The sequence below is a fragment of the Terrapene carolina genome, unplaced genomic scaffold (assembly GCF_002925995.2).
Source record: "Terrapene carolina triunguis isolate 2854851 unplaced genomic scaffold, T_m_triunguis-2.0 Scaffold558, whole genome shotgun sequence".
Taxonomy (NCBI): domain Eukaryota; kingdom Metazoa; phylum Chordata; order Testudines; family Emydidae; genus Terrapene; species Terrapene triunguis.
Window position 1 is genome coordinate 9072959 of NW_020664909.1, and position 21079 is coordinate 9094037.

Here is a 21079-nt window from a genome sequence, read left to right on the forward strand (position 1 = left end):
ATAATAACTCTGCCATGGAAGTATTGAGCTCTGATAGCATTACTACTTTTGCAATTGTGCTCAGCCTAGGAAAGAACAGTAATTGAATATTATCAGATTGTAAATGGATGAAATGTTGAACTGAGAGTCCTGAGCTATGTGAATTATGTCATCCTTTATTGCAGAGGCCCTAGGAGCTGCTTAATGCAGCATGTGAAGGGGGTTGCTCCTGTGATTTATTAGTAGGTAGTGTGTGTTTGATTTGTATTATGCTTATTTTTACATGTGGCACCACAGAATGATCACACTGTGTGAAGCCGTGAGGGAACTGAACCCTGTGTTATGAAGGAGCTGCTTGTGTGAATGCTGGACTCTGAATGTGTAACTTTAAGGCCCAAATATTTGTAACCAGCTTGGTCTGGGACTTCAGGGGGAGTGGAAGGGGTCCTGGTAACTGACAGGCAGCAAGTGAATGAGGGATAAGAGGGGCTCTTTTACTTGGGGAATGTACCTGGGATCTTTGCTCTTTTAAAAAGCAGAGGCAAGTGTGACTAGGACAAGGGTTTTTCTCAGGTGTGCTTAGGGATCTAAGTAGCATTATGGTTCGGGGTGGGAGGCAGTTTTGATCCACCTTTAGCGATTATTTTTGAAGGAGGGTGACTAACATCTCTGCTCCTATGAGCCTTTGTAAATTACAGGTGTGACTGATGTTTCCCTTGCAGCTGAAGTTTGCCTTTCCTCTCCTCATCCCAGGGCTTGGAGCCCAAGGCAACTTTTATTTTGCACTCTGTTTGCTCTTTCTCACACATCCCGTTTGTGAGATGTTTGCCCGTCTCTTTAGAGAAGGATGTTGCAAACAGCATTAAAACAAAGCAACCTACATTAAAGCCGGTGCTGCATTTTTAAATCATTTTGGGTATTTTTTCTTCTAGTTTGGTTCCCAGTTGTGCACCTCCCTCCTCCCCCAGCACCCCTGACTCTGACCACTTGATCACTTCTGAATCTGTGTTACCTTGGTACTTTCGGAGTGGGGGAGGTGCACTAGGACCCAGCGAGCTGCCCCTGAAGCAGCCTGCGGAAAGGCAGCTCGGCAGACTCCTCCTTATCTCCAGTGTCAAACTTGACATCAGCCTGCAAGCGGAGCATGGTAACTTCTCCTGCAATCAGCGCTCTCACATCAGTGGCATGCTGCATGAAGATATGCTCCTCTCCCTGCCCTCTGCACCAGCAACATGGATTGTCACATCTCCATCCTCCTCCTCCTCATCTGCTCTGCCCTCAGCTGCTTTGGGGAACTGATTCTCCATCCTGCCAACGAAGGTCAGTAAGCCGGGCACAGATAGAGATCCCAGCAGGGGCTACACTTTCCCCGTTTCTTAACGTTTCAAACCGGGTCCGCATCATTTTTTTTTTAAGGTGGTCCAGCGTGATAACTGTTTGTTCAGCGGGTGGACTGAGATTTCCTTTGACTGAACAAATGAGCGGTCAAAGAAAATCCTGCAAAATCAGATGGTGGCAGCTGGAACAATGATAACCTTCAATTACAATGCAAAATGGACAGCAGTGTGCACAAGGCTGTGTGTTAATTTATACGAAGGGGGGTTTGCTTTCTTCGCAGTCGTCGTCTTCTAGCAAAGTTTAGAAAAGAAAACGTAGCTCTGTTCGTGTGAGCAACTCTCTTGGGGGGGGGGGGCATGACATGTTGGGGTGGTGACCGTGACCCATGACACAAGTAAAGGGAGCTTGGTCGCTAGATGGAAGAGAGAGGGAGAGTGTATCTGGGTGTTCCTGTAGTGGCCGGATTTCACAGACTAGGTGGAAGTTGTTTATTACATCTCACAAGGTGATGAGCTGCTCTGGGGTACAGACTATAATGAGCATAAGTAACGCGAACGGGAACCATGATCGTAATGCCCAGTGTGCTTGTCTGCATATAGTTATGTGTATGAAAAGTATATATTCTGTGTTGGATAGCCCAAAAGATAAAGGAGGGAAGGAAAGACTGAGAAAAGGAAAGAGAAGTGTAGAGAATTTTGTATTTTCTTCCACTGAGGTTATATTTTAAATGCCTTCCCAGCTACACAATTACCAAATTGAACTTACTGTTTGTTCACAATTAATGCAAGGAATATAACTCATTTATTAATTAGTAATTTAGTTGCCTAATGATCGCTTTGTATCTAATTTACCTAATTTCTCAGTATCTTAAAAAAATTAACGTATAGCATCTGTCCTTTTTAATGAATTATTTCCTTACTGGTAACTAAACCTCAAACCCTGTTTATATGCATAATGATCGTAATATAATGAGTCATGTTTTATTTCATTTCAGAAACTTTTAATGTAATAAAAAGCAGCCAATGGGACTACTCCTTTTAGATAACTTACTTTTATTGCTGTAACAATTTAATTTCAGTCTTTAACTCAAGAGTCACCTTTTTTTTAAAAAAAATCTGCAAACAAGGCATTGGCATATCGTTTTTGTTAGCTTTTGCTAAGTTAACGTGTGAAATTCAATGTGATTAAAATACACACATTTCAGCAAAAAAATTACACCCATTGGACATTCAGTCTTGAAAGCTAATTTAAAATCTAAGTTGAAAAATATAAGGCTATCCATTCCCCATGGATAAATAGAAGTGGTGCTCCTGCTCACAAGACACTGGACACCGCCTCTAGGATCAGTGTGTCCAAAGCAACTTTTATCTATAAAATCCAGAGGTCAAAAGGTGATGAAGAACGTCTAGCAGCAAACAATTGTACAGAACCTACACCTGCTTCATATATAACATTTGCACAGAGAAGAAAATATATGCGCAATTAAGATAATTTTTGGTGCCCAAGTAACGCTGATGAACTGAGTGATGTCCTAACTGCTTTTGGGGTAAGGCAGTTATGGTGTAAAATGATTTTTTTCCCTGCAAAGTGGAAAAAACAATTAAGGAATGATTAAAACTTTACAAATCCAAGTAATTCTTCCATCAGCTCTTTTTATTGCTGGGAAGAGTCAATTTATTTAATGTTATCATAAAAACTATAGAGCAGCTGTTATATATTGTCTGTATAAATATTTTTTGTATGGAGAATGCTTCAGAGGTTATTTAATAGAACATACTTTCAAAGTGTTAGGCTTAGCTAAGCCTTTCTCCAGCAACACGCTATTTTATAAATAGAGTCGCCCATCGCAAATGATTTTGGCTAATAAAAACAAGCATGTTAGCAGGGGTTGCTTTCTCTGTGTGTTTTTATTACAAAAGATTCTTCACAAAGTATGTAGTTCTGTTAGGCAGTAAGCAGAGCAGCTCCGCTTCCATGACACTTGCAGGCAGACACATAATGTAAACTAAGATAATAATTAAGGCAAAAAGACTTTTGAGAAGTGAACTTTGCTAAAATATCACTAATTTTTCTTTTGTTGAAAATTGCTGGCTTTGAGATTTAATTTAATAAATTAAGGCAAGTGCGGGGGAAAAAAAAACTCCTATGCAATACGAAATGCATACTAGGCGTAGCTGTCCAAAGAAGCTTCTAATAAGACAGTGGTGTACATTATACCTCATCCAGTTTGACTTTAGTTTTTTTTCTTTATCGTTACTTTAAAAATCTTGTGCAAGATACAGTGTGAAATAGATGTTATGTTTTCTGCACAGCCAACAGAAGCGACAACAAAAAGGGACAGCAGTGTTAAGTATTTAATCTTCCAGATTGAGTATTATTTTTATATTCCTTCCCCAAAATGAAAACTAGGTGTTTCTTCTAAAAATAAAACTAACATTGAACAATTTAATATTTGTGGTAACTTTAGGAAGGCTTGAAATAGGTTTTTGATTTGTTTATAATATATTTAGACGGATACAGTGAATTTAAGAACTTGAGTTTTTATAATTTGCTAACATCAGTCTCACACACGCATTTGACAATCCATTCTTAACATGCAGTTTAAAAATCTAAGTTCAAAAAGGTTTTGCTTTTTTTCTTGAAATAATCTTCTACTGACGACCTTTCTTCTTTCCCACCCCTTTGCTCTAAATTTCCATGGCCAGCGCCCCCCACGTCCCAAATAAAAAGGAAGTTAAGGGGAAATGTATGTTTATATAGTTTTGTGGTAACTATTTAGAAAAGTTTTCTTTTTCCAACTGTGAGAATAAACAAACTATAGTAATTTTAACTGAGAATTTGGTCAAGGGGTGTGTCTGGGTAGACCAATCTCCATACGTGGATAAATAGAACATATGTGAGTTGTATAAAACTTACTATGGATTAACCAATTAATTTTTCATCATTGAGTCTTTGCATTTCATCCTTTTTAAAATCAAAATTGCTTTACAGTACATGCAACTGCTACTGTACATTAGGCATATTGAGGGTAGTTTGTGGGCTACCACCAAAACTATACCAGATTTATTTTATCTGGAAGAATTGTGCAGATTTTTGTGAAAACATTTTTATTGCTAAAAGTTGTGTAAAATATGGTTATTACAGCCAATACCAACACTGCAAGAGCAGGAAAAATAGTAGTAGTAATAGCTATATGTTGGTCTACTTCATTTTTAGTTATTTAATCCAGTTTGGGGGTTTTTGTGTAGGAGAGATGGAACATATGATACTTTGCACCATCACCAAAAGTTTTATTTAAAAGAAATTGTTCTTTTATGGAAACAGGTCATTTTTGTTAAACTTATTTCTTAAGAAATCTGCCACATAATGGGCTTTTTTTTTTTAAACCACACATTTCTTACCCCTTAAACTATCACAGTAGTCCCGAAAGAGGCTTTATCAATGTACAGTAGTGAAGTGTGAACCATTTTTTGAGTAATAGAAAAATGTCAGGCAGAATTAACATCTGAATGAGTGGATCATTCCCCATTTTAGGGTTGACATCTATTTTCAACACACAAGCAGAAAAGCCTTAGGTTGAGAATGTGCCGTGCGCTTAAGGTGCATAGAAATCACAGACACTATTATTTCAATTGGATCTAGTATTTTTTACTTTTGGAGGATTACACTTTTTCACTTAGAGGGATGCAGTTTCTTTCAAAACAGTTTATATAATATCCAGAAATTGAATGAGTTATACAATTCTGTAATTTAATAGCTTTTTCTGATCCTTTTCAGTAACTATGCTATTTGCCTGAGGGTACCAGCAACCTTAATTTCACTGTTTTATAACCCACAACAGTTAACACTTGACCTGGGTCATTAACAGGATTATCAGCAAATTTGTTTAAGCTTTTACTGACAACCTGAATTGCTTCAATAATATTTTGACTGTGCAGACAGGAAACTTCATGTAACCTCTCAATCTAGCATAAAATTAATTTCTTATGAAAATGACTCCAAAAGGAGGACCAATATTGTAAATCTGTTTACAGTACTGAGTTACAAATAGTCTCCATTTTGGTAAACAGTAAACAACTTGTAATCAGTCCCTCTTTCCAGTGTGTATGAGGTTTCCATGATGTGGTTTCATGTTTTTCTCATTCATTACCATCTTGGAACTTTGCATAACTCAGCAATTAAATTACATAGCTTTATTGGTGTGAATATTTACTGTTTACAAAGAGTTATTAATATTAATGTGTTTTCTAACAATGTCAGCTGTTGCATTTTTTAAAATGCCAGTGTTGTGTGTGCAGTGGCACGTACAACTGACTTTGCACATACATTTGTATGTTTTGTTTTAGTGACATTAGGAAATATTGAAAGTGCTGGAAACTTTTCTACAGCTATGAAAAGGAATTGTACGGAGAAAACTCCTTTTTAACAAGCATTATCTTACTCTGTGTCAGCTGGTATTAGATCATGACGAGTTTTGATGTATCATGGCACAATTCCTGAAGCAGTTAAAGTTCAGCGACTGTTAATTTTGTGAGTTTAATTGCAAAAGTGTAATTATAAAGGCAGAAATTTTAACAAAAATACATTGTCTTTTTAAAGATGGAATTTGGAAGATTTAAACTGGTGAGGTTGAAAGGGCTATTTTTTATACAGCTGTATCGTATTCAAAGTTGCTGTGTTTTAATCCTTAGCTGTATAACCAGACAAATAACGAGCATGCTGTAAAATTCACACCATGGTGTTTGTAAAATGCAGTATTACAGGGGGAAAAAGTTCAGAGGATTCTTTATTTTGCATGCCTGTGTTTACTGAGAGGTTTTAATACTTTGAATAATTTGTTTCCTTTTCTGTTTGTCACTTTGAATCTTTCCTGACTTAGTACATTACAATGAAAATAGTGTTAAAAGGAAAAATTAAGATGCTTCTCAAAAAAATTACTTACAATGTTTGAAAATATCAAACCATGTCCAAATGTAAGGTTCTTCTCACAATTTATTTATATACATTTTTTTCCAACAGGGCTCACCTCCTCCCAAAACTTAAAAAAAAAAAGTAATAACCAAAGAGGTAGAAGATTGTTTGTTTTACAATTTTTCAGTGTATTAAAAAAGCATACGCAGCTACAAGCTTTAGATCATCAGCTATCTGTAAACGTTAAACATGTCTGACACACCCCAAGTTTAGGCTGTTGTTTACAGTAAAACCTTTGGAACTTCTTGATGTTTCGTGAATAAATGCAATTTATTTGCATGTACATTTGGCAGGAATATTGGCATTTGTTTCAAAAAAAATTATCATCCTTGGGATAATGCTGAATTCAGCAAATTTGCTGTCAGTAGGCTTGCTTTTGATTTTGTTTTAAAATATACAGCTTTTCTTCCAGGAAAGCATGTAACTACTCTTATTCTTGTAATCCCCATTTGATGAAAGGTTTAGAAATACAGATGCAGGTGTTGGTTTTAGTTTTTAGAGATCTGGATTTTATCACCAGTGAGGGTCACTACAGAGCTGTTACCAAATGCGAGAGTACAATCTGAAGACTTTTAAACAGAGGCTGGTCTAGTTCCATTATGCATCTGTTAGGTTATTCATCCAGTTATAACGGTGTCCTAGGCTGCCATTTGATTTCTTTAAGAAATTATCTGGAGGAGCAGTGACATCCCTCAAAATTCCTAAAGTTCAAAGTTGTGCTCTACAGAACCAGAATTGTGACATTTATTAAAAAGTCAGACAGGCACCTAAACTACTGAATTAACCAGGCAAGGAGGAGGTGGTATGCATGTTAGGAAAAATTCATGGGCAAAGAACAAGTATCTTATTAATTCTTCACCTTGTGAGAGACAATTCCAGCTGACAGAATTTGGTTCCTCCGGTGGGCATTGATGTGGGGATTCTCCATTGGGAAAGTCAATCTCAATGTTTACTCTTTACCAGAGCTCTGTTTGTTATGAAAAGAGGCTTGGCTGCTGGAAAGCATTTACAAGAAGGAAAGGGTAGCAATAGTAGAGAGAAAATAAAGAAAAAATATGTAGGAAAGGGTGTTCTGCTATCCACATTTCTTAACTACAATCTTATGGGATCTTTAATAGTAAAGTCCCAAATAAATAAATAAATTAGCACTCAGCAAGTAGCACTCTTGTTATGATCTAATGATAGCTGATGTAGAGTAAGGTAATGTTTGTTAAAAAGAGTTTTCCCTGTTCAGTTCCTTTCTATTGCTATAGAAAAGTTTCCAGCATTTTCATAATTTCTTTACTTACCAGCAAAATCAAGTTAAAAGTTATCAGTTTGACTAAAAATCCATTAAAGTGCTACAGCCATTTTTATTTCCAGAAACTTTAAATAAATGTAAAAAATAAAAGCTACTGTTGTCAACTGCAGGTATATTCTAAATCATAAACAAAACTTGTTATAAACTGCTTTATAAATCTACTTTTAAGACAAATTCAAAGGGCACAATCTGATCTTACGCTGGTATAATTAAGGAGCTGCTTCACTGAAATTTATGGAACAGGATTTTCAAAAGCACCTAAATGACACATGAGCTTTCAATGGGACTTGTGCGCCTAAGTCTGTTTGGTGTTCTTGAAAATCCCAGCCCAAGGAATTCTTTTACCAGTGTGAAACCAATGTGAAATCAGAATTGGGACCCAAAGATTTCAGATTGCTTGTGAAACTCAGTAATGAATGGTGTGACTAAAAGAAATAAAGAACTAGAAATAAAGATAATCCTGTCTCAAAGAAAATGTTCGGAGAGAGACAAAAGAATTAAGCCCCAGCCTGAGAGACTGTCGGCTGGAATGAATGAAACCACACCAAATAAAGTCTTAAACTTGCAGAGATGTTATTAAACGAGACAAACTGTAAGTAGAAACCTTACTGCCAGCCTCCCTTTTTTCTTGAACTACTATATCCTGCTGTTTCAGGCAAAGTATGGAGGGAAAATCCTATTAATCTGCTGGAAAAATATTGATGAAAGAATAATAGCAGACAAAATGAACAGTAGTAGAAACTTACTAGCAATTAAGAAAACAATGGGATGAATGTTACGGAATAAGGTTCAGTCAGGGCAGTTGAATGTAATATGTTATGGGAACAGTGAAAGCATTTTTTCTTTTTTGTCCAGCCTGTTTCCCACACCATATTTATATCCACCTCTTGATGGCAAGGACAAAAAGGTTACCTCAGTCCACATGTTAAAATATTAATGAAAAGACTGCTAGAAAGCTGGTCTCTAATGCCTCCCTGATTTTTAGGTACGTAATTGAAAAGTTTGTTTTGAATTTATTCGCTTAAGGAAAGAGAAAGTTATTCTCTTCCTTAGACATTTGCTGTAAAACAATCTGAATTGGAAATTTTAAAACTACAAAATCTCCTTCACCACACAACTTTCAGGCTTCCCACAAACTTTGCCCAGTAGTAAATAACAAGGAGTGAAGTTGTTTTTGTGGCGGAAGTTCTGAGCTGAAACCCAATAAATACATAACCCCTATAGCCTTCTCTCATTAGCTGCATTGTTATAATTCTTAATTCAGTGCTGATGGTGTGCTCGATTCTGAATTAAGGCATAAATAAAACAGTTTCCCTGTCCCTAAAATGTTCAGGTGTTTACATTAGCAAGCTTCATGGCTGTGATTCTTCAGCAATACAGCTCCACAGGTGCCAGTATCTGTAGAAGCTGCAGTGTAGATGGAGTTCAGGCATTTGTACCACCCTATTTAACACTTAAATAACAGGATGGTAAAAACATACAATCCCTGTGTATGCTGTAGTTGCCACAGATGTCGTCATCATCCATCAAGGGGCACTACTGGAGAATTTACAGCTACAAAGTTTTAGGGTATATAAGGTCTCAGAGTGTAAGGATCCAATCCTGCAAACATTACTGAAAAGTCCAGTTAAAGAATAGGTGAAAGGAAGTGAGCATCTGCCCCAATGAAGGTGAGGGCTGAAGTACCCAGGGGAAGTAAGAGGTAGACAGGCTGTGGAAAGAAGGCATTCACTCTGAGGCCAGAACATGATGGAGGGAATCGAAATCTCGTCAGTCTCCTCTTCTTCTCCATCACCCCTCAATCTCTCCTTCTCCCCATAATTTCTCCCATCCCTATTTATTCTTTACCTCCCTCTCCACCTCCTACCATGATCAGGTGAGCAAGGTAAGGCATATTCCCTTTCCTCTTCTACCTTGGGTGGGAAAATGTGATTTTTTTTTTTTTTTTTTTTGTACCTCCTACCTGTTCCCTTTCACTCACGCACTTCTAATCAGAAGGGAGAACCTTTGGTCCTTGGTTTTCCAGAGGAGGCCATGGCGGAGTGCACTCAATCAGCGGTACACTTAACAGTATCAGCCTAGCACTCCAGAGTGGAGAGAGGGGTGGCAGAGAGTGGGGTTTATGCACAAAGAATATGCTCAGCTGAAGAAGGGTGGGGATGCTCGATAAGGAAATACTGGGAGCTTACCATGTGTGGGGGAGGCTAATGGTCGGCGGTGAGAAAGCAGGAGGTTAAGGTCTATGGGTGGATGGGTGAGAATGCAACAGCTATGTTAGCATTTACCTTTTCTTTACTATACATATTTATATTTCTCACATATGGAAGCAGCAAGAGAATGTTAGCAAGGTTTGGGTTGGAACAGCATCAAATTAAGTCGGGGCAGTTCCATTTTTCATGTGGATAGCGCAGCACACATGTTCTGCATTAATTACCTCCATAAATTCAGTGAACCTAGCAAACAATGAGAATAGAATATTGGTGACATCAGCATATTGGAAAATAGAACAAGTTTTAGCATCTTGGTTTCCTCAACATGACACTTCTGGAGCTTTCTGATGCTATGAGCATGTTGTTCTCCCAGTTCACACCAAAACATTTAACCATTTGCCCTGTGGATATATTCTATACATATGGGTAACTGGGTTAAGAGCCAAAACATGTCAGTGCAAGTTGAAAGACTTGATTCATAACAATTTGTAAGAGAAGAAGAGATTAATGAAATTATGGGAGGTGCACTTGTCTGGATGGCCCTCTGAACGTATTGGCTGAGCATAGTGTAATGCATAGATAGATCTTACTAATTCTGTGCTTTTAAAGAAATGGCAAGGATTTTTTCTTGCCTAAGCTAACTTTGAAAAGCAACTTCTTCAAAAATCTGAAAGAATGCCAGTGTGATTCAACAGTCACTTGCCCTATTAGCTCACAAACATTTGGTTATTTGGGTTCTGGTCCTTGTCTCAACAGACTCTGACATCAAAGAGTGACTGATTACCTGTAACTCCCACTGACTTCATTGGGAGTTGCATGCGTTCAGACTCTTAGGATCAGGGCCTTCAATGTGTTTGCAGTGCAGTAATAAGGAAAGTTTCCATGATCTGGGGAGCCATTCTAGGTGTGGATACTACTCATGATGAAATCTGTGCTTCCTATGGCATCTGCTGCTGTCAAGAGTTCTAGAGGCTGAGGCTGTTGTGTTGTTTCTTTAGTTGCTGACATATTTAACAAATATGGGTAAAGTATTGTGATCTAATGCAAAGGGCCGCATCCTATGAGGTGCTATGCAGTGTGTCCTCAACCTCTATTGAAGTCAGTAGAAGTTGAAGGCACACAGCATCTTGGAGATGCTCAGAATCTCTCAGGATGGGGCCTTTTGTGACCATACAGTAGATCCCAGCTTTATCAGACCCACAAAGGGCCCCATTCTACAAAACTCCCATTGGTTACATACAAGGTTTCATACAACTGATATCCATAAGTTATCTCAAGTAGGGAGTGCAGTTTATGACCACAGGAAGAATTTTAGGGCTTGATTGTGCAAGGTGCTGAGGCCCTTTTGGGAAGTGTTCAGCTCCTATTGAAGTCAATTATGTGGCATTTGTGACTTCATAATGTTTGGTCCTTATAGAAGGGTAAACTTGCCTTTTCCTAATTTCACACCTTCCCTAGTTCTGTGGACCTGATTCTGAATTCACCCTGGATTATATCAGTGTAATTCCACTAAAGTCAGCAGAGTTACTCCTGATTTAACACGGAGTAACAGTAGAATCAGTCCCTAAATGTTTGGAACTTGAACTTGAATTCAGGTATTAAGGGATTTGGAAACACTGAAAAAAGGGCAAGGGAGAAAATTTGAATGACAAAGTGAATACAGACATATTGTGCCCATTTGGGTTTGGAGTACTCATGTCTACTTTTTTATTTTTATTTTTTTTTTATTAAAGTACTGCTCTTGAGAAGGGAGGAAGAATAGGTTTAATTGACAGGAAATCTTTGTGAATTAGAATGAATTTTTTTACACAAATAAGTTGAAGGTTTGCATTGCAGTTTGGACCTCATTAGGCTCAGCCATTCTTAATTTTTATATTCCTGGCATAATGAAAAGAACTGGCAGAATAACAACTCTACAGGAAATAGGAGGCTAATAAAATGGAAACTTTATTAGACCCATTTGATAAACGTTATATTCCAGCACACCAGTGATGTGTTTTTATACAGTTGGAGAGTGAGTTACACACAGTTCTAGCAGCACTGTACTACTCTTGTGTAAAAGTTTCAGATTGGGAAAAATAAATGTGTTTCTGTTGGTGATCTACATACAAATATTTTCTAGGCAAATTTTCAAAATAACACAGACAGGTGTGAGAAAATCCACCATCTATCTCTGCCAAAGCAGCTCTCTCCTGACTGGCAAAACATCTACTATTTCAGTGTTGATGCTTTCTGAGTAGAGATGCCTAAATATGCCTTTTCTTTTATTCTGAGAGAAATAGGGCATGGTCTTTCTGTGAACCACTGAGCTCAATGGGAATTTGAGGGCATTTGGCACTCTGTAGGATCAGGCTCAAAATAGATTAGTTTGCACATCAAATTAGTTTGCATCTCCATGGCTATCCTTTGAACACCCTCCATACTGAGATGAGGGGGAAAGTATTTTTAGCATGCAGTGAGCTCTCTGTTTTGCAGTAACAAAATTTTAGTAACTTTAATTCTTCTTTCCAAATGTTTTCAACTTTGATTTTTTTAAAAAATACAATAATAATATTTTGCTCTTCTGCACCTTTAGTGTGAGGATTTCATAGTGTTTAGCAAGCCTTTGTAGGGGGAGGGGCACAACTGTCCTTTGTTCTGTACACGTGCAGGGGAGTTGGAAGGATGTAACTTGTCCCTTACTCACTTGTGTAGGCATCACATCTAGTGGGTATCAGAGTTGGAAGCAGAACAGCCCTGCGGGACATCTCCATTGCCTGTGCAAGTGGGTGGAGAGTGAATGGACAGGAGTGAGGAGTGGATAGAGCCTTTGGCTACCGGCTAGCACTAGTTGAGCCAACGAGGGGAAGGGGTAGTGAGGAAATGTTTGACTGATCTGAGCCAGCAGCGAAATACTTCCTGTATGGAGCAATTTGGGAGTCGGGGGGAAATTGTGATTCAGTCACCATTTCCTCCTTAGTCTGGTTCTAGGGCATTGCAGTTTATAATCTAGCTCTCTATTTGTGGGCATTTCTGTAGTGCTCATCACTGTGTTGAGTCCCCTCATTAAGTCCTGTGAGCGAGAATTACAATGAGATTCCTATTTCGGTAGCTTCTCTGATCGACCGTAGGAAGAACTGACTACCTGAATCTGGCTCCACAAGCATGTATTGACGTAATAAAAAGTCAATACATGATTTAAACTAATCTAGAGAATTTACCATATAATAAAAATGAATTTCTGTAACACTAATAATTTGAAAGGTAACTTGACACATCTGAATATGGTTGGGTTGTGCTTTTTATTTAAGGTTCATAGCAATAACTTTTAGATTTGGGACATGGCTTATTTGTTATGTAATGACCATCTTTGCTAGAATGATGGAAGCCTGTACCCTCCCGTTTGTTTTCTCTATCGGTTGCCGCTGCACTCAATTTTATGGCAAATTGTTTTTGTTCCCTGGTTTTGGATGTGGCTTTTTTTGCTTGTACAGTTCTGTACTCAGCAGTTTAACCACAGATTGAAAATGGCATTTGCCAAATTTGTAATGCTCTGCACAAAATCCTATTTTGTATTGTTCAACATAAGAGGGGCATAGCAGAAAAGCTGCATTTCTCACTACAATTGTGTGTCTCCCCAAAGGCTATGGCCTGGCCTTAATCTGCCAGCAGATTTCCCCCTAAGGCCCACATTTGGAATGAGAATTGTAGAGCACAAAAGGCCAAATCTTACAGGCGACTGAGCGGGTGAGCATAAGAAATAGCAAGGTTCTACTGGGGTTTCTACGGCGCTTACACCAGTGAAGGCTAGGTGGAGTGCAGCATGACCAGACACCTGGTATTCTCCCTGTGCCAGGGATCGAGGAGGCAAAGGTGCCAGAGCAACACACTTGGACCTAGCAGAGTTCTCCTATACCAGGGGAATTCTCTGCTGGGCATTTGCAGCATGAACTTACAGCCCTTTTATGCCCCTTGAGCAGCATAAAGGGGCTGTAATATCACTACAGAATCTGGTCCATTATGAATATATACTCATGTAAATGAGTGGAGAATCAGGCTACTTCAGAAGTCAGCTACTTAAAAAGGATTTGGGGCAAGCATAATTTAGAACCAAATGTTGTTTCTGAACACTGTTACTTGAACAGGGACATAGCATTGGTTAGAACTGTTTATACCAGTATTCCTACTCTTCAAACTGCTTTCTGTACATAACCAGAAATTCTATAGAAACCCTTTACCTTATTTTTGACGATCATGATGGTTCGTCCCAGATGTCTGTACACAATGGGGCATGTCTTCACCCTGGCCACAACCCAGCTTGTCTCTTTGCAGTTGCCGTTTCCACCCAGAAAACAAACTTTGGGTCCAAATCTGAGCAACTGCAACTCCAGCTACCTCCCTTCTGCCTGTAATCTGGTAGTTTAGAGGTGCCGACCCTCAGACCTGTGCCCATAGTTGATTAAGTGTATAAAAATTCAGGTGCGGATTGTCTTGGCAACAGGGAGGCTACCATTCTAAAAATGTATGTCCGTATGTGAACAGACTCCACTCTGTCCCACCCCAAAACCAAATCCTGGCTAGGTTCCTGCTTCAAAGTGCCTTCTTTGCTTCCCAGAGAGTTACAAAGCATATTTTGGTTATGGGCATCCTCGTTTTTTGTGTTGGATAGCCACAATACGGTTTTTTCCCCTTTGCTAGCATTTTTCTAATAACTAATATTATTCCAAATTAACACAGGGGTGCCTAACCAGAGCAGACAACATTTACGTGTATGCGGTATTTTTTGTAACTGTGTTGGTTCCAGGATATTAGAGAGACAAGGTGGGTGAGGTAAATCTCTCACCAGCAGAAGTTGGTCCAATAAAAGATATTATTTCACCCGCCTTGACTTTCTAACCTTTACATGGTGGTGTTTTACTTTAACTTGAAAAAGTTGAAAAATCAGTTCTTTTAGCCCAATCGGTGATCCTTCTGAATGTCTTTCTTACCTCACGTTACTGGGGAATGTTTAGTGACTAACAAAGCTGCTGTTATCAAATCCTTGTACTTTAGATCTTGAAAATTGACTGTTGGCAGGCTCTCTCCTCCAGTTTTTATGAAACACAGGCTATCTCAGGATGATTCTCCTTGGCACAACATTTTGGTTAATTGTTTTTCCTTCAGATACGGAATGTATTTATTTTGTATTCGGTTTACTATAGAAGTTTGAACCTCACATCTTCCTTGAAGTGCTGCCTCTTTCAGATGGAGAATTTGATTCTGATCCCTGGCTAGTTTTACACCCAACTCTTTTGTCCTCCGTGAAATTACTCCTGATTTAGCGTGGTATACATGAAAACAGAAACAAGTCCATACATTTGGAGTTTCTGTTGTCAGTGGGCCTGTATATCAAACCCATCTCAAACCCCTTCATTTCGCTAGTTCCTTGTACCACAATACCTACAAAAACGCAAGCAAACTTGCATTCCATGTGTGTTATGTTCCTGTTCCAAGCTCTGGGAAGAGATTCATTCTGACAATTTAGCACAGCCTGAACTGAGGTAGCTTATTATGGTTTCTCTTAAATTGGGAAGTCAACTACTCTGGAGCCCAAAGCAGCAGGCAAGGAGGCAAGGCTCTTAGGAAAGAACATGTGGTTAATAGACAGCATTGGCGGCACGTTGCCATATGGCATAAATAGCCGGAATGTACTGTACAGCGAACAAGTCCGTTATGTGAAAGGACTAAAGCCATTGAATTCCCAAAGCTGGGATTGTGATTGTTGCTCATTGTGTAGATTGCTGTGATATTTAAATACTGGCAAGCAACAAGGTTATGAAGTCCCTCTCACCGGTATTTAGCATTGTTTTAAAAACAGTCACGTGTTGTGGACTAGTGCAATGCACTGAGGTATTAGTGAGCTGTTGATTTTTATCTCTGTCTTACAAGAACACTTCTGCGCTCATTTCTCCTTGGTATGATATTGCCATTCTTTTATGACAATTGTATGCCAATGACACCCCCCGCTCCCCCGATGGGGCATAAACATTTTGTAGAGAAGAAAAACGGTTTAAAGCAGCGATATCTGGCATTGTATCTGTTCAGCTGGAGTCCACATTACATCTCCCACAGTAACAAACTGAGCAAAGAATTAAATATTGCAACGCTAGTAAGGCTGGAGGTTTGGAGGAATGAATAGCAAGTTCTTATGGTAACATTTTAAATAAGACTCCGGCTCTATAATACCAGCTGCCATGGAAATCAAATCTGTTTCTGAGCACCCTCAGTGATGTCCGTGAGAGTTGAGGAAGCTGAACATTGTGCAGGACTGGGCTCAGTGGGTTTAAATCTGAGTACTTAAAACATTAATGAAATAAACTTCACAACTCTGAGGTAGATTAATAATCCAACCATTTTAGGAGTGTAGAGAAACAAAGGCTTGGAGAGTTTAAGTCAGTTGCCTGAGATCACACAAGGTGAATCAATGGGAGAACTGTAAAGACACCAAGAGTTATGACTCTCAGTGCCCTGTCCTAACCATTAGACACTTCACCCCTCCTCCCTTCCCAAAATTAGTAAAACAGGGAGATTAGCTTGATTTTGGAGATGCCATGCATCCACAGGTCCCATTGAAATCAACATCTCTGAAAATCGGGCCATGTGTTCAGTGCACTTGCAACAATTTATGTCACCACTGACTTCACTGGAGTGGTTCCTGGTTATACTAATAGTGTTCTTGGATATAATAATTTCTCATACAGAAAAAAATATTGTCATGTAAATAGCTGCACATCTTAGCTACTCTTTCTCAAGCTTTATGCAGTTCACCTGATTTTCATGTTAAAACGCATAAGATCAAATTTAAATATATATTTTTGTTCTTAATTAAGAAGTATTTTAATTGCATATTTAAACACTTACCAGTCTGCCCTGATATACACCAACTGAAGATCTGGCTGGATGTTTCTTTATATTACATTTAATGAGTTGGTCAGGTTGATTTTATAAATCAACATGCGGTCTTAGTATACTATGGTATATTTACCACCCATCTAATCAAATCTTTGAAGTGATTTCATTATGTGGGTCAATAGCAGGGGTGGGCAAACTATGGCCCGCGGGCCACATCCGGCCCATGGGACTGTCCTGCCTGGCTCCCTAAGCTCCTGCCCCGGGAGGCTACCCCCCGGCCCCTCCCCTTCTGTTCCCCCTCCCCCGCAGCCTCAGCTCGCTTGCTCCGCTGCCGGCGCAATGCTCTGGGTGGCGGGGCTGTGAGCTCCTGCGGCAGTGCAGCTGCAGAGCCCGGCCTGACCCGGTCTCTGTGCTGCATGTTGGTGGCGGCGGCAGCATGGCCCGGCTCCTGCCTGGCGGTGCAGCTGTAGCGCCGCTAGCCACCAGTGCTCTGGGCAGGGAGCAGGGTGGGTTGGATAGAGGGCAGGGGAGTAGGGGGCAGGGGTGTGGATAGGGGTCGGGGCGGTCGGGGGGGGGCAACAGGAGGTTGAATGGGGGCAGGAGTCCCAGGGGGCAGTCAGGAAGGAGGGGGGGTTAGATGGGGCGGAAGGGGGCAGGGGTTCTTGGGGCAGTCGGGACAGGGAGAAGGGGTGATTGGATGGGGCAGGGGTCCCGAGGAGGCTGTCAGGAATGAGAGGAGGGGTTAGATGGGGCGGCGGGGGTCTGGGGGCAGTCAGGGGACAGGGAGTGGGGGTGTGTGGATGGGGCAGGGGTCCCAGAGGGGCCGTCAGGGAACAGGGGGGGTTGGATGGGGCAGGAGTCCTGGGGGGGGGGCAGATAGGAGGTGGGGGCTAGGCCTTGACCCCCTCCCCTAACCGGCCCGCCATACAGTTTACGAAACCTGTTGCGGCCCTCAGGCCAAAACGTTTGCCTGCCCCGTTCAATAGTTTCTACCATCTGACATATTATTTTATTATAATCCAGTAATTCCTTGCAAAAACATTTAGGCCACAAATATCTAATTCACATTTTTATTTGTCTTTGTCCTTACATTTTATGTTCTAGGAAAAAAATTCCCTCCCTCTAGATTTCTAGCATGATGGATCATGTTGTGACACATGACGTCTAGTTGTATCAATCATTTTCCTCTTCCATGCCTTTGTGCCATGCATTGTGCCTGTTGCAGCCTAATAAGGTCTAGCTGAATTAATTGTTTGCCCTGTACTGAAGTATGTGGAAATGAGATTGTATGTTTTTGCTCTTCCTCTGGGCCTTAGGAAAAATGAGCTGAATATCTTATGACTTTTTTTCCAGTGAGCAAGATACTTTTTTAAAAATAAATAATACGTGGCGGGGAGGGAAGTTGTATATTTCTAGATACAGGTAAAGATGTTCATTCTTTCTGGGAAAAAATATCTTTGAAGGCTGTTTCTAGGGGGAAAATGTTCTGTCTTCAAATTCGAGTTAGGTTCTTGGTAACCTAAATCTCTGAGAAACAAAATTATCTCTTGTTAAAATTATGTGTTCCTATGCAGTGGAAGCCAGACTGAGATTTTCCCACCTCCAATATGAATCCCATTATACAACTGATGACTCCACAGAGCAAAGGGCAAGATGTTTTACAAGGACAATCAATATCCCCCAGGTTTTTTTTCTCTGATTGTTTTCCACCCGTGCTCTCTTCCTTTATACCTCCCACTATTTAACGGAGAAGGAGAAATTGGCTGTGTTTATAATGAGTGGGGATAACCTGGTTAGACAAGTGAGGATACATAAGGCTTTCTGATCTCTTTCCAACAGAGATGTAACGTGTAGTAGACTTGTCAGTCTCTGCCCCTCCCAGCACAAAGTGATGGGGGATGTACAAGATTATATAGTACAAAGTTGATCAATAAGCTCGGCACAAAATTATCTACTGTTTCAGAATGACAGGTCTGGAGCATAGCTTTTGCCGCCTTGAATTTATCAGTATATAAATATTTGCGAGTCTTAGTGAAATATGTAGGATGCATGTGAAAGTGGTGTGTCTGGTGCTTCTGTTTTGAGGGATGGAAGAAGTGGAAGCAGGGACAAAAGGAACTGGAAGTTAGATGAAGACCTCTATTGCATTCAGCTTGTGCATTCAACATGCAGATGATAACCTGGCTGCTACTGCTTAATACTGTGCTTTTCAACACCTCACTCCCCTTTGGAAGAATTCCCGCTCCCCCCCCAGATGGATACTATTAGCTAATTTGGTTGCTATTTTTAAGTCTAAATTGCAGACTTTTTCCTGCTCTGTAATTTGTTTGTTCATTCTAACTTGGTTAATGCCATGCTAACTTGGGAATAGTGCTATATAAATGAATGGTATGTACACTAATGGTTAGGATGAGGGAAACTTCAAACATGTCATTTTTATTTGTGTTGATGTAAAGAGGCCAACTCAGACAATATATCCACACATGCAGATATCAAAGAAGGGGAACAACATGTGTCTGAAAGGAATGCAGCTGAGCCTCTTGGACGTGCAATCAAGTTAACTCCTTACCTGTGAGGTGTAGGTTAAAGTGAGTGTGTTATAACCACAGGCTGTTTTACCTAGTGATAGCCATAAAATCATAAAATGCACTGGAAAATCCAATGTGCTTAGGGGTGGGTAGCTTATCCTGCCCCCCCCCCCCCCACACATGTCTGTCATACCTGTATGCTTCCCTTGTTTGTTTTCCCTTGAAACTCCATTTCTTTAAATAATAATACCTAGCTTGGGTGGGGTGCAACCAAGCTAATTGCTGGTGTCCCCTGTGGCCAGTTTCTAGTGTGATTAAGAGAATAAAATGAACAGCTCCCAGCAGTAAAAGACCTGGGATTTTGCTGATGGACCTGAAGCTCTGGGGATCGGGTGAGACATTGTGGTCCTTGTGGGCCGAGGTTGCAACCATTCTGCACCCTCTGTCCCCTCCTTCTATGAAACTATAACGTTTCATACTTAAGTGTGGTAATTGTTAGCTACTGAGAATTTTTTAATGGCAACCATGGTAGGTACGATCTGAAATAAGTGGGGTGCTATGCGACAGGACTCTCTTTGCTCATCATTAGTCTGATAGAAGTGAGTTTGTGAAGAATGGCAGTTGGAGCTGGGCAGGAGACTGCCAGATCCTAAATGCTTAGTCAGGATGATTGGTGGATTTGCTTTGCTGTCGAGCACTCTGACTCAGATGCCACAGCTCCCTGGAGCCCCAGGTATGTAGAGGGACAGCAGATGTTTCCTCCTTGCCCCAGTGGATTGACACTTTATGGCAAGGGAGCAGATGCTGCAAGCGTCTGAGTACAGACCTGGTCCTTACACTGCAATGCTGTGTACTGCAATGATGCCACAGACTTAATACTGGAGTGGCAGGGGAAAGTGACCTACCGTGATGGACGAAATAAGGCAGCCTTTCCCAGAAACCCACTACACCTACTTTTTTGTTCAGATTAAACTTAAAAAATAATAGCATGTAACCCCAATGGGTTGATTGGAAATGTGTACTCACCAGAGGTGCCTTCCCCGGCATCGCACTACGCTACCAGCTGGTCCTGTGAGGGGGTGGGCTCCAAGGTTAAAAACAGTTCTTGGCTGTCAGAGAGAATGGATCCTCCACTTGCCTGCCTCGCACTCTCCTCCTCCTCTTCCTCGTCAACGATGTCCTCCTCGTTGTTGCTCGAGGTCGCCTGGGGCTCCTTGGAGGTATCTCTAGAGTATTTTGGGGTAGTGGTGGGGTTGCCGCTGAGAATCGCATGCAGCTTCTCATAAAAGTGGCATGTCTGTGGGGCAGAACCAGAATGACTGTTTGCCTCCCTTGTCTTCTGATACGCTTACTGAAGCTCCTTTATTTTCATGTGGTGCTTCTGTGTGTCCCTGGTGTAGCCCTTCTCCACCATGCCTCGTACGATCTTGGCATAGATGTCAGCGTTTCTTCTGCTGGATAGGAACTCTGCCTGCACAGACTCTTCTCCCCACACAGCAATAAGATCCACCACCTCCTGGGTACTCCATGCTGGAGCGCGTTTGCGGCCTTGAATCTCCATGATCAGCTGGGCTGGCGAGCTCTCCACACTGATCAAACAGGAAATAAAAGTTCCAGAGGCTTTAACAGGGGAGCAGCTATTTCATATGTACCTGGCTGACGTGCTGTGGAGTTGCAAGCGCTCTCCAGAGCGGTCACAGCGGAGCACTGTGGGACACCTCCTGGAGGCCAATTCATTTGAATTACATAATGCAGTGTCTACACCAGGGGTCTCAAACTCAAATGACCATGAGGGCTGCATGAGGACTAGTGCATTGGCCCGAGGGCCGCATCACTGACACCCAGCCCTTGCTGCCCCCTGCCCTGCCCCCCTTCCACCCCTT

The 21079-nt window shown here is 40.7% G+C and overlaps 1 protein-coding gene across 2 annotated transcripts in view; it reads left to right on the top strand.

Moving 5' to 3' along the window:
• Nucleotides 1-1109: 1109 nt before the first annotated feature.
• Nucleotides 1110-21079, top strand: part of EPHA3 (EPH receptor A3) — a 318240-nt gene continuing 298270 nt past the window's right edge. For both annotated transcript variants that reach the window (XM_024208613.2, XM_024208614.2), the window contains exon 1: nucleotides 1110-1299. In XM_024208613.2, coding sequence (XP_024064381.2) covers nucleotides 1212-1299 — 88 coding nt within the window. In that variant the 5' untranslated portion in view covers nucleotides 1110-1211. The remainder of the gene's footprint in view (nucleotides 1300-21079) is intronic.